The 13,850-nt window shown below is 39.3% G+C and overlaps 1 protein-coding gene across 1 annotated transcript; it reads left to right on the top strand.

Annotated features, from left to right (window-relative positions):
• On the top strand, window positions 1-7,572 carry EMC7 (ER membrane protein complex subunit 7). Its single transcript, XM_083863628.1, has 5 exons — window positions 1-243; window positions 2,426-2,545; window positions 4,392-4,530; window positions 5,082-5,162; window positions 6,930-7,572. The coding sequence occupies exons 1-5, from the start codon at window positions 8-10 to the stop codon at window positions 7,080-7,082; spliced, it is 729 nt and encodes a 242-aa protein (XP_083719754.1). The 5' UTR covers window positions 1-7; the 3' UTR covers window positions 7,083-7,572.
• The last annotated feature ends 6,278 nt before the right edge of the window (window positions 7,573-13,850 follow it).

Below are 13,850 nucleotides of genomic sequence, written 5' to 3'. Positions count from 1 at the left end.
CAGGGCGATGGCGGCTCGGGCCGGGGGCCTGTGGCTGGCGCTACTGTGGCTCTCGGCGGCGCCGCTGCCCCGCGGTGCCCGCGGATCGGAGCCCGTCGGGCAGGCGGAGCCGCCGGGCGGCGCGGGCCCCGGGGAGCGGTTTAAGATCGAGGGCCGGGCCGTGGTGCCCGGGGTGAAGCCGCAGGACTGGATCGCGGGGGCCCGGGTGCTGGTGGACGGGGAGGAGCACGTCGGCTTCCTGAAGTGAGCGGCGGGCGGGGCGGGGGCGCGGGCCCCGGGGCGGCGGGCGGCCTTGCCCGGGCGGGAGCGGCGTCTCCCGGGGCCTTGCGGCCCGCTCGCAGGCCCGGCCCGGCCCTGGGATGGCGGGGGCGGCTCCCGCAGGGCTCGGCCGTGCCCCGCTCAGCCGCGCACGGCTGCGGGATGGTGGAACCACAGGATCCCCAGCTGAGCTGCTGTCGGAGCTGTGAACACTGGGCCCCTGCCTTGTAATGGGCTCGGCCAGCTGTGCAGTGCCAGAGGTTTTGGCTTCAGCCTCCAGCAGACGCATCCAAGCTGATGACTCAGGTTGCTGGCCAAAAACTTAGGAACGGAGTTTTAATTTACAAAACAAAAAAACCCAAACCAAGCAAACAGCCAAAACAGAAACCTCAAACGAGTTTGCACTATCTGGACGACCGTGTTTACTCTCAGCTTCTGTTGTAAATTCTGCCACTTCTTGTTTAAGAACCTCACCTTGGCTAAGAATTTACCCGGTGTGGAGATACGTTTGTTCATGGCAGAAGTTACAGTGTTAAGAATACCCATGAAAACTTTTGACTGTACTAGTGGAAGCTAAATTTAAGAGACGTGGCTTTACTCCTTCACACAGCATCATGCAAACGTAGGTGGAAGCTGAAAAGAATCATTATTTTATTCAGACTCGAGTGGTACTGGATATATTCAGATAAGCAAAAGCTCTAGAGAATCTAAGACAGAAAATATCCTCAGAATTAAGAACTGCACTAATGCCATAATTTCAAGAGTAGAAGTAAATTCTAAATTTTTCTTGGTGGTTTTCAATACAATATAATACATTGCTTTTAAAATATGTATAAAAATGAGATTATGTGCAATGACGATATAGCCTCTTAAATATTCATAATTTTAAATTAATCTCTCTGCAGTAGTAGTTTAACTTAACTTTGACTTTAGGTTCTGTCAATACATTAGCACAACAGATTCTACCCTGCAGATCGTGTAGAATTCTTGACAGTTGCACCTGCTAGGCCACTACAAACAAGTTACAAGAACCTGACATCATTCTGCTATTAGGTTGGCAGATTTCTAAATGCTTAATTGAAACCCTAAATTTCTCCAATACTGTAAAGAATGAAAAATTAAAAGGAAATTCTCATGGAAACATTGATATAGCAGTTGCAATATAAGATAGTGTAAGTATTCTTAGGGATTCAAATCATCACATAAGGGTGGGTAGCTCCCTAAATTTTGTGCATGCTAGAGAGAGATGTGCTATGAAGGACGTAATGACAAAATCTTTGAGAATTGACTTTTAAGAGGGCTCATTTGTTTTTCTGGTACATTTTACTGTTTCGTTAGGGTTTATTAGATTTTTTTTTGCCCTTTAAACAGTGTTTTGTCTTAACTTTGCATCCTATTTTTAGGAAAGAGATCTTTGATGTTGTTCTTAACAGGGTAGAGACCACTAGGTTTCTGTACCTTTAAGGCAACTAGTGCTGAAGCTTGTAAATAACCTTTTTCTAATATTTTCATTGAATATTCAAGTTTCATGTCTTAAAATTAAAACCACCTGTGTAAAACTCCCTTCGGTGTATATTTTCAGAGCTCTTAGTTTCCTTATGGCTTGATTGAGCTTTCCAGCGTGGGCTGGTCCTGAAGGGAGCAATTAGAAGTAAAAAAGTAAAAACAAAGTCGCATATCGCTATTTTTGCGCATTGCAAATCGTCCCTTTTACCCACCCACACTGTGTAGAATGTCAGTCTGGGGGGGCTTTGCTTTCAACAGAAGCACTGAAGCAAAGTAAACTTCATTGTATGTATTTCAGAAAGAGGGGGGAAGATATAAATTATTCTTGCCATCACTTGAATACATGAAATGTAACTTACTTCGCATCTTATTAGGGCTGTTAAATTACTCCTCCAGCAAGGCAACACCTTGAGGGCACAACAAAATCTTCAACCTAACAGGGAATTTCCGCTCCTATTGCGGCATGCGTTGATGAACTTAAGGGTTTGATATTGTGAGTGCTGACTGATACAAATTTTCCTTTTGCTCATTGTGGTGATATTAAGATTTGTAATGTAAAATGATACAGCTTCTTTAAAGAAAATGTTTAAAGTGCAACAGAGAACCCTGTCTTACATTCTGGAGCATACTGAACTATCGTGGAACTCATTTTTTTTTTCAGGACAGATGGAAGCTTTGTGGTTCACGATGTCCCTTCAGGATCTTACGTGGTAGAAGTTATATCCCCTGCTCATAAATTTGAGCCTGTGCGAGTTGACATAACTTCAAAGGGCAAAATGAGGTGAGTTTTCCTGATTTGCCTCTGTATTGATGAATTACGTGTGTTTGACAGCACAGTGTCAGAACTCATGGAACAGTGCTGTAGGTTTTGTGTTCCATCTCAGACTGTATGTGTCAGCTTCTTTTGACATCACTTCTTGAAGCACGTTTCTCAAATTCCAGCGTTTGATATCTTTCTTCCTTTTATAATAAGAGAAAAGGGACTTTAAAAGTTTTGGTTTTCGTGCCTTTTTTTTTTTTTTTTTTTTTTTTAAATCTATCCTGAAATAAAATCTAGGCATAAACTAGTTAACTGCTTCTGCTTTATTATTTGTAAACACTTTTTCTTTCTTTCTTCCCTTTTCCCATTTTTCCCATACATTTCTTTAATAAAGGTACTGTCAGTACTGGGCACAACAAAATTTTTAAATATTTCTGTTGCACCCCCATAGGACACTTGTTACAGTTGCTGGTTAATATTGGCAGTTGCCGGTTGGCATTATTTCTGTGGGATCGTTGGCTTGTTTTTATGTTGTGGCCAAACCACTCTTGACTGTAACTGCAGACCATTCAGTAATACAGAATAAATCTATCTATTAACGTGATTTTCATTTAAATGAAAATGCTTGTATTTAATTTTTCTTGGTTCAAGCATGCACATAGCATCTTTACTTTTAGAAATGCAATCATCACTGTAAATACTGCTGCAGTATATTTAGAGGTTAAAAATTGAAATCTCACTGAAAACAGTGCAAATAGTCTGTTTATAATAATAACTAATATAATAATATAATAATATTATTATAATATATAGTTATAGTCATAATAATGCTTGAGCTTATAATAAGCTCAAACAGTTTGTTTGAGCTGAGGTTTTTCCAGACTTTATGAAATTTTTAGTTTTTTACTTTGTATCTTACTGGCAATAATTAATATGTAACACATGCAAAGGTATAGACAAAATATTGGATATAATCTCACCCTTAGCAGTGTTTGTGTATGTAAAGACTAGTAAGGTAGCAAATTTGATGTTGAATTAATTGCTGGCATACATCTGCAGAGGAGAGTAGCAGGACACTTGGCATCTCTACCAGTCCAACAGACAGGAACTGTTACAAGGAATGCAGTTGAGGAGTCAGAGATGCATGAAAAATGATGATACTTGGGGAAAATGTCAACAGGGCTTTTCTAAGGGATGTGCTGCCTTAAAACGTTAAGATAATAACTAGAAAGAGGAAAGAGCATGTGGATAACAAATGTATTTGATAAGATCTCCTTGAAAACCTCAAGTTTTGAAGAAAACACATAGTCATGAGATAGAAGGGAAAGACATTCTATAGATGAATATCTGGTGAAAAATTCACAAGGAATAAATTATTTATGGACATAAGTCATCCCTGGAGTTGCATAAAGATAAATATTCATAAATCATGAAAAATGGGTCAAGAATGACAGAGATGTTAGTACTGAGTAATTATCTAAATATGAGGCCCAAACGAAGAATACCAGTGATGAAATATGGAAAAACCTTATGAAGTAATAAAGACTGAGATTCAGTATTGATAAATGCAGAGTAATGCACTTATGGAAAAGGTATTAACTTCACAAGTAATTGATATCCTGAGCAAACTGATTAAGCTACACTGCACTGTTAAAACCTGGACCTTAAACAGCTTCGCTTTTGATTCCTTAAAATAAGCTGCTGAAGCAAATTAGCTTTTCAGAAGTGAAGCCTAGCTGACCCTGCATAGCAGATGGTTTTGTTTGTAGTCTTTTATTAAAACTTATTTGGATTTTTTAAAATCTTATTTATTATTTGCCAAAGATTCTATGTTTATCTTTCCAATTATTTGCTTTTTGCCTAATAGAGCAAGATATGTGAATTACATCAAACCCTCTGAAGTTGTCAGGCTGCCATATCCACTCCAGATGAAATCTTCTGGGCCACCTTCATACTTCATAAAGAGAGAATCTTGGGGATGGACAGATTTCCTCATGAACCCTATGGTACGTACAGGCAACACACAAATATTACAAGTATGCTAAGGATCCAAATAGAGCTATTCATCAGAATACTAAGAATAAAACAATTGAGGAAAAACATGCATCTTTCCTTTGCTCTTCTGAGAGGATTGTTTTCTTGGATTTTATTGCTTACAAATGTTTTTTTTTTATTGCTTACAAAAGTTTTTCTCTGACGTCTCCTTCCCTATATACCACTGTTAATGTACGTCCTCTGAAAATAGCCTGAAGTCTCTTCCTTTGACAATGCAATGCTGTTCTAGTAGTGCAGAGATCAACAGTTTGCAAAACTGTAATTACAACAGGTGTAAGAGGGCACAACTATTTGCCTTATTGGTCCAACTTTGAAAACTGTTGTTCAAAGCACAGTACTTCCTTAGCAGGTTTCATTCCTGACAAGTGTTACTGGCTTACTGATTCAGAATGCAGTAGTTCTAGAGTTTGACTATTTAGTAGAGCTTCATGTTATTTTAGTAGGTCTAAAAATATTTAGAGTAACAGCTAAGCTAAAGGGATATTTCCTGGTTTTTTTGTAGGTGATGATGATGGTTCTTCCATTACTGATATTTGTGCTTTTGCCTAAAGTTGTCAACACCAGTGATCCTGATATGAGGCGGGTAAGTACATTCGATTGATGCATATAGAGAGACCAAAGATAATGAGATTCCAAGGCACGGAAAAGTAATAAAAACAAAACTGTGCTTTAAAGGAAGGCTTAATGGGCATCATTTGTTTAGCTAATACAGTGTTGCTGTTTTAGCAATGAGTCATTTAATAAGTGTCAAGCGTGTTAAGTGTGATGTGGGGTTCTCTTGTGCTTCAGCCTAAACCACAGTTTACTATTTACTGTTAAAGCCAGATGTCGCACTAGTATATATGATACGGAGTCCTAGTGTAGTCATTAAATTAACTGATTTATTGTGCTTTCATCATGCAAAGTGCTGAATAGCAGAAGGCTAGGACAAAATGGAGATTCAAGGTGTTTGCTAAATCTTTTATTTTTACAAGTATTATTTGTCTGTCATGGGTCCCTGCTTTTTCAAGGCTTGGTTAACTAAAACGTATTTTTCTGTAAATGACCACTGTCTTCAGTAGTACTTTATAGGTGTCTGCATTTTTTTTTTTTAAAGTAATACCTTTATTGAGTAAAAAACAAAGATATGCTAGGTATTCATGGCATATTCTTCAAACCAAGCTGAACTCTGAAAGTTGAATTTTGAAAAAAGATAATCACATATTCTTTACTTTTTTCACTGATCTGACACTGCTTATAGACAGGCTGTTCTGATGGTAAAACTATCAAAACTTCTGATGATGTAGGTCTTATCAGATAACTGAAACAACTTCTTAAGGAGAAGTTTTTAAGTTGTAAGAATTTTGCCTATAATGTAACTTATCTTTAAAGAGTAGGAAAAACTTTTTTTAAAGAACAAAATTGTAACGGCATTCTCTAGATGACCATGTACTAAATTGTTAAGTGTTAACTTGTGGAGTATATGGAGGTTGTATGACATTTCTCAGATTAACTTGTTTTTTCTTTCTGGAATCAGCACAGTACTAGTTTGTATAGAAAGTTTAATGATGTAGTAACTGAGCCTGTTGTAGAAGTGTAGTGTAGGTGCAATAGTACCAAAGGCTGCGAAAATGCCTTGAAAGTCCTTAAAGATCTATCATTCTGAATTGGAGAAGAACAAGGTGACAATCCCACGGAACTCTCAATTGCTATTAACATTATCCCTTTTTGGATGTGCAGTTCAGCTGTTGTAGGCATTAAAAGTACTTCAAGATCGGTTTTTTTTTTTAAATGTGCTAATTCATTTCATAGAACCACTGTGCTAAACTCTAAAGTTACATTATGCTTACTTGGATATGTGGCCTCATATTAAAATCCGTTTTTTCCTGAAGGAATGACAACTCACCTGCAGTACTTCAGTGTCAGAAAGCAATAGAAATGTCTAATCCTTTCAAACAGCATAAACATTTGTTAATTTGCTATAAATAATACTAATTTGAAAAACAAATGAAAACATAGATCTGAATATGTAAACAATAGCCTAAATTTTAATATGGGGGAAAATAGTGCTGAAAATAAATAATTTTTATCTTTTAGATTTTTTTTATCAGATCATTGCTCTGTAAGACTGCTTAAGACATAGTTAACATTTTCCATACGCTGCTACTTTTAGTTTTATGTTTCTGTGTGTAGCTGGGAGTTTGCCTGGGGTTGCATAAAACTGTGTAGCAATATGTATCATGGAGGACTACAAAAAGTAAAACAATATTTGGGAAAATTTGGTATCTTTCTCATACAGTCTTTGAACTGATGCCTTAGATACAGCCAGAATTGTTACAAGCTATTAAGATTATCTGATGTTTGCATGCAGGAAATGGAGCAGTCAATGAACATGCTGAATTCCAACCATGAGCTGCCAGATGTGTCTGAATTCATGACAAGACTTTTCTCTTCAAAATCTTCCAGCAAGTCTGGTGGTAGCAGCAATAAAGCAGGGAAAAGTAGTTCTGGAAAAAGGAGGTAGTTAAGTCTTCTTCCTAAGTGTGAGTTTCCACAGCTGTTTGTTGTTATGTTTATTTGTCTTGAAAGATCAAAAAGCCACTGCTGTAAACTTTAACCAGGCATGACATACGTTATGCTACAAGTGTGGTTTATAGCTTTTTTTAGACTGTATAATCTGTTTTGTACTTGACAGTAAGCGAAAGATGACATGGCTTCAATACTGTATCTGTATAAAGTTATTGATGATACTGAATTAACTGTATTGTTCTGTAGAGAATTAAAATAAATTATACAGTGTGCTTCACGATAATAAATTTCTTAAGACAATGTATTAAAAAAATTCAAAGATAATAGGAGTGGAGTTCAGTTTTAAGATGTCTTTAATGTTTGACACTTGTTGAGTTCTGAAATGAACAAGTCATCCTTTCAAAATGGAGTTGTGAGTTTACTGGGTAAGTAATTTGCTATATCAGCTTGTCACATTACATATAAAATCATTTTATTTTATGCTATTTGCTGCCTGTACAGTTTACAGAATCACAGGGCGGGTGAGGTTGGAGGGCACCACAGTGGGTCCTGTGGTCCAATCTCCCAGTCGGGGTCATCCTAGAGCACATGGCATGGGATTTCATCCAGGTGGTTCTTGGATGTCTTCAGCGAGGGAGAGTCCACAACCTCTGGGCAGTCTTTAGTTCAGAGATTTTCAACTATCTATTGCCCAGTTTTACTCTGATCTACTTTCTGCTACAAACTCTTTGAGATGAATGAAAGCAAAGTATCTTGCCATGAGGAAGTCATTTAAGCTGTCAAGGTCTTGCATCTTTCTTTTCTAATTTACATGTATCACTTCTGTGACACCGAGGCTTCTCACTCTTTTTATGTGTGCTGTGCTTTCAACTTACCAGTGGAATGATTTGAGACCAAATACAGAATTTTAAATGAAGTTCAAATTAACTAATTTTAAAATGAAAGAAAAGAACTTCAGGTGTAGCAGGAAGCTGAATTCTGCTCATCTTATAAATTATGTTCCAAAGTATATGGCTCTTGAGGAATGTTAAGTCACTGGCAGAACTTTGTTCTTTGAGCATGCCTGTATATCTCTTAGGTAGTGTCTTTTCAAGCTACCCAGAGAAAAGTTGAAAAAACTGATTGTTTCTCATTAGTTAAACATTTGCAAATTAAAATGACAGCAAACTTGCCACACCCTATTAGCAACAGTCCATAAAACTTTTTTTCATCATAAATGCTGTTCTTCATCCTTACAGTTGGCAACTTCTTAGGTAAGAGTGTCCATACAGTGTAGGTAATGTATATCTGCTTCCAAAAATGGTATTTAACATCCACTTACAGTACATCTGAAGCAAAATCAATTATAATGCATGTATTTGTTCTGCCTTACACAGAAGAGGGCTATAAATTTTCTTAGAACACATATTTAGAAGTTATACTGGGAAATAAAGTTGCAAGAGACTAAATACTCATTCTTAAGATTAAGTCAGTTTTTAAGGTGTTGGTTAAAGAAATAACTCAGTGTTTTCTGTGGACAATGAAAGATTTCACTCTACAAAGTAAGCTGCACATTTTGCTCTCTCTTCGTTTTCTTTGAATAGTCATTTTGTTTCACATATTAAGTAAAATATTTTCAGTGGAGGCAAGAAGATATGTGGATATTCTTGCTGGAAGGATCTACTGAAAGTTGCATTGGTGAAGAAAAAAACCCAAAAGATTAAAAAAAAACCCCTCTTTCAGCAGTGTTTTACAAAAAATTATCTGAAAACCAGAAAGCAGTTCTTTGAAGGTGGAAGTTAGCATTGTTACTGTGCTATCCTGGTAAGTACAAGCCATGAGTTACTTTTGTTTAACAGTAATTGAAATAACAATTGAATTGCATTAGCATATAATTAATCATACTGATGCATTTTTCCATGTTAGGGACATGGAAAAATTCCAAAGGTAGGAACTAATATTTCTGCCTTCTTTCATGGTGTCTGTTCACATTCTTGATTTGTCTTCAAGGGAGAATGGAGAATTCAGGCCATGAAAAGATGAAAGTCTTTGTTGAGAGTTCAGAGTGAAAAAGTTCACAGGAACTGTAAAAATCGTAACAAAACTTTGGAAGAAGCATATGGAATATTCAACACTTCTCTTAGGCCTTTGTATATGGAGGTTGAGACAGTTCCTTTGTGTATCAGGATCAGATGCAGTGTCGTGCTCTCAGAAACCTGTTAACAGAAAAATTCAAGCCCAAAAATCTTGTATATTATTCACTTCCTTTTCAGACACCTTTGTGATAAAACAATTTGTAGAAGTGTGTTAGTCTGCTGCTGGACTACTGAAAAATACTTTTTTTTTTTTTTTTTCATTTTAGAGCTGGAATCTGTGTCAAGTGAGCAGAGAGGCTCTAGCCAGGGTGCCTTGGTCACTTACAATCAATTGGTCATGGTTGTAGTTAAACCTTGGCCAATAGCCCAGCCTTATGCTGCTGTTCACTCACTCACCCTGGTGGGATGGGGAAGAGAGTCAGAAGGGCAAAAGAACATTTATGAGTAATTTTCCCTTTGGTCAGTTGGGGTCAGCTGTCCTGGCTGTGTCACCCACCTCCCAATTCCCTGTGCACCCCCAGGCCCCTTGCTGGTGTGATGGGGTGAGGAGCAGAAAAAGCCTTGGCTCTGTGGGAGCACTGTGCATCAGTAATGAAAATATCTCTGGGTTATCAACACTTCTTCCAGCACAAGTCCTAGGCATGGCCCCACACCAGCCAAGGTGAAGGTTATAACTCTACCACAGCCAAAAACAGCACAGTCAATTGAAGTTGTAACGTGGCCCTGGGCTATTATAAATGCCACTAGGCAAAACTTACGTGACCCTGTAGCAGTTAAAATGCAAGATTGAATTCTGCAGAAAATAAATATTAGCTGTAGTTTAGTTTTATTTTCTTATTTAGTTATTTTTAGGATCAGTCTGCATTAGGTCTGGCATCTTCATTTTCAAAAAAAAAAAAAAAAAAAAAAACACAAACCCAACAACATAGCTGCCTTTTAGTGAGACTTGAGATAACATAAGGCAGATTGTGAACTGAAGCAACTGATACCTCAGAACAGAAATTAGAAATTTACTTGGACTATAGACAAGCTGATTTTCTTGGCAAAAGGAGGAAGACAAGCTCCCTCAGCTTGGCCTGGATAACCTTGCTGCCTTCTGATTACAAGTTCTGGTATGTCTCAGGCTTCTCATGCCTTGATTTAACAAGTGAAATTGGTTCATCAGTCTGCTGGAATTCTCTTATGTTTTAGAAAGTTAAATCAGCTTACAGAAGGATCAAAGAAATCCCAGAGCCAGCAGAAAGTAAGCACCAGAAACAGTCAGAGGCAGGAATTCTCTGTTCCTGGCAGTGTGTGAGTAATACAATGAGCTCACTGCATCTTGAGGATTTGTAGCTGAAAAGCTCATTTAGCCACATTCTGAATGAGTGGGCAACTGAGTTTATGACAAGCCATGTAGAAGGGAGAGGAGACATATTTTGCTGAAGTCTGTTTTGGATATTAGTCATTTAAGATGGTTTGGAAAGTGTTTGGAACATTTTGAAATAATTTTACCAATTGCATCTTTAAAGATGCTCACATTTTACATATATAAGGAAGAAATTTAATGTACAGCTATCTCCCCTTTGTTTTAAACAAAAAAAAAAAGAAAAAAAAAAATTGTTGGTGCTCTTTTTGATGCAGTGGGGATGATAATGGCTCCATAAATGGGGTGTGTATTGCTTCAGAGAGACAGGCTGGCTTGTGATTAAGACTTGTATTTGTGAAGAGAACTTTAGTATCAAGTGCCTTGAGTTTGGATGCAACTGTCAGACTGTAAAAAAAAAAATCTTGCATATGAGTTATGAGAAACTCATAAAAGTAATTGCGAATATAAATTTAGTAATGAATATTGGGTACTCAGTGTGGCAATGAGCTTACTGAAAAAAATCCAGTATGTAATCTTGTTAAAGAGTACCTTTGTGAAGCATTATTGTGTAGATCTTTATACGTATCTGTTAAAGCAACCCTTTTTAAGTAAATGCATGTCAAGATTTTAAAAACAATCTAGGCAATTCAAGTACATACCATTTTCCAACTTAGTGAAAAGTGTATTAAATCACTAAGATCCATTTAAACATCTCCACTTGGATGTTAAGGTACCCTTAATTGCATAAAGGTCATGTGTGATCAGTAGCTCAAAGAGGGCAAAGCTTGTTTTACAGTTTGCGAAAAGAACCCTAAGCTAACAGTGATAGCAGTACCTCAAAGTACTAAAAGGATTTAATGTTCATGTTTAAAACATCTTTGACCTTAATTTCGTTGCTATTGGTAGTTAGTAGATAGTGAATTTGTACTCCTACAATTTTATGTTTCATTTGAGACTTATTTCTTTTAGGAAAATAAACAGTATAAAATAAATAGTAACAAACTCTTAGTGGTTTTCATTCTGATGTGTCAGAATAAAATATGATATATTTGGCTATATATTGTGCTAATTTAACAAAATGAAGGAAAATGGAAGTGTTGACATCTACTGTTGATGAGCTAAGGAATACAGAAAGAATTTAAAATTTTAAACTTCAAATCAGTGGAGAAGCAGATTTACTGAACAATGTTAAAAGGTTGAAAAGATTACATTTTGCACATTCTTAGGCAGGAGAAGCACAAAAGGCAGCTGTGGTGCACAGGGCATTTGGAAGGTCCCTCTTAATAGGCTTAATCATGGTCTATACGTCCAAAGGCTTGTTCCAAGCCAGGAACTGGCACAGAGGCCAGCTTGGCAGGAAGAACCCCTGTGCATGCTCTGCTCTCCAAAATAGAGCTTGTGGCTCAGGAGTCATTTATTGCCCCGCTAACTCTGCTACCTAACCTAGGAATTACTGGGAAGGGAGGGACAGTGTTGTTATTAGGCATATTCCAAAAATATACTGACAGCTACTACACAAGCTTAATACTATGAATCAGCAGATTCCCTTGTCTAGGGAAGTTCTCTGGTAGTGTTTCATTTAGTAAGATACTAGAAGCTATAATTAATTGTGAGGACAAAAATTTGGAGAAAGCCCCCAAAGGTAGAAGAAAATATAAGTATGGGAAAGGGAACGAAATCTTGCAATCGGAGAAGAAAGTGTCCCGGAGGCTGGGGAGAGGAGATAGGAGGAAAAACAGTGCGAGGGAAAAATCCCGGCAGATTTGGGCCCGGAGCGATGAGCGGCGTATGCAGGGAGAGGAGCTGAGGGGCAGTGAGAAGGAGCAAATGTGGCCCAAATGAGCGCAATTGGACTGCTGAAAGCAGGGCAGAAATGCAAGTGGAGAGAAATGTGGGCAAGCGGAGGAAAAATTCGCAAGCCGACGGGAAAAAAAATTCCAAGTGAAAGGGGATGAGCGGAAGTGGAGGGGCAGTGAGAAGGACCAAATCAGGGCCAAATTCCTCCAATTGGACTGCTGAAGGCAGGGCAGAAATGCAAGTGGAGAGACAGGAGGGCAAGGGGAAAAAGGGAAGTGCGGGCAAAGCGAGAAAAAATGGTGCGGCCGACGAAAAACAGTGCGAGTGAATGGGATGAGCAGAAGTGGAGAAAAGAGGCCGGCAGCTTGCCAAAAGAATGCTCACTGAAATCGCAAGATTTCGTTCCCTTTCCCGAAAGGGAAAGCCTTCCCTTTCGGGAAAGGGAACGAAATCTTGCAATCGGAGAAGAAAGTGTCCCGGAGGCTGGGGAGAGGAGATAGGAGGAAAAACAGTGCGAGGGAAAAATCCCGGCAGATTTGGGCCCGGAGCGATGAGCGGCGTATGCAGGGAGAGGAGCTGAGGGGCAGTGAGAAGGAGCAAATGTGGCCCAAATGAGCGCAATTGGACTGCTGAAAGCAGGGCAGAAATGCAAGTGGAGAGAAATGTGGGCAAGCAGAGGAAAAATTTGCAAGCCGATGGGAAAAAAAATTCCAAGTGAAAGGGGATGAGCGGAAGTGGAGGGGCAGTGAGAAGGACCAAATCAGGGCCAAATGCCTCCAATTGGACTGCTGAAGGCAGGGCAGAAATGCAAGTGGAGAGACAGGAGGGCAAGGGGAAAAAGGGAAGTGCGGGCAAAGCGAGAAAAAATGGTGCGGCCGACGAAAAACAGTGCGAGTGAATGGGATGAGCAGAAGTGGAGAAAAGAGGCCGGCAGCTTGCCAAAAGAATGCTCACTGAAATCGCAAGATTTCGTTCCCTTTCCCGAAAGGGAAAGCCTTCCCCTTTCGGGAAAGGGAACGAAATCTTGCAATCGGAGAAGAAAGTGTCCCGGAGGCTGGGGAGAGGAGATAGGAGGAAAAACAGTGCGAGGGAAAAATCCCGGCAGATTTGGGCCCGGAGCGATGAGCGGCGTATGCAGGGAGAGGAGCTGAGGGGCAGTGAGAAGGAGCAAATGTGGCCCAAATGAGCGCAATTGGACTGCTGAAAGCAGGGCAGAAATGCAAGTGGAGAGAAATGTGGGCAAGCGGAGGAAAAATTGGCAAGCCGACGGGAAAAAAAATTCCAAGTGAAAGGGGATGAGCGGAAGTGGAGGGGCAGTGAGAAGGACCAAATCAGGGCCAAATGCCTCCAATTGGACTGCTGAAGGCAGGGCAGAAATGCAAGTGGAGAGACAGGAGGGCAAGGGGAAAAAGGGAAGTGCGGGCAAAGCGAGAAAAAATGGTGCGGCCGACGAAAAACAGTGCGAGTGAATGGGATGAGCAGAAGTGGAGAAAAGAGGCCGGCAGCTTGCCAAAAGAATGCTCACTGAAATCGCAAGATTTCG

The sequence above is a fragment of the Zosterops lateralis genome (genome assembly GCF_965231275.1).
Source record: "Zosterops lateralis genome assembly, chromosome: 6".
NCBI lineage: Eukaryota > Metazoa > Chordata > Aves > Passeriformes > Zosteropidae > Zosterops > Zosterops lateralis.
The sequence above is the reverse complement of the archived record's forward strand: the minus strand, read 5'-3'. Positions and strand labels throughout refer to the sequence as shown.

Excerpts from the sequence above, each read along its gene's own strand:
- EMC7 (XM_083863628.1), top strand. The coding sequence starts at position 8 with ATGGCGGCTCGGGCCGGGGGCCTGTGGCTGGCGCTACTGTGGCTCTCG. Across the intron at positions 4,531-5,081 it reads ATTTCCTCATGAACCCTATG|GTGATGATGATGGTTCTTCC; the intron begins GTACGTACAGGC and ends GTTTTTTTGTAG. Across the intron at positions 5,163-6,929 it reads GTGATCCTGATATGAGGCGG|GAAATGGAGCAGTCAATGAA; the intron begins GTAAGTACATTC and ends GTTTGCATGCAG.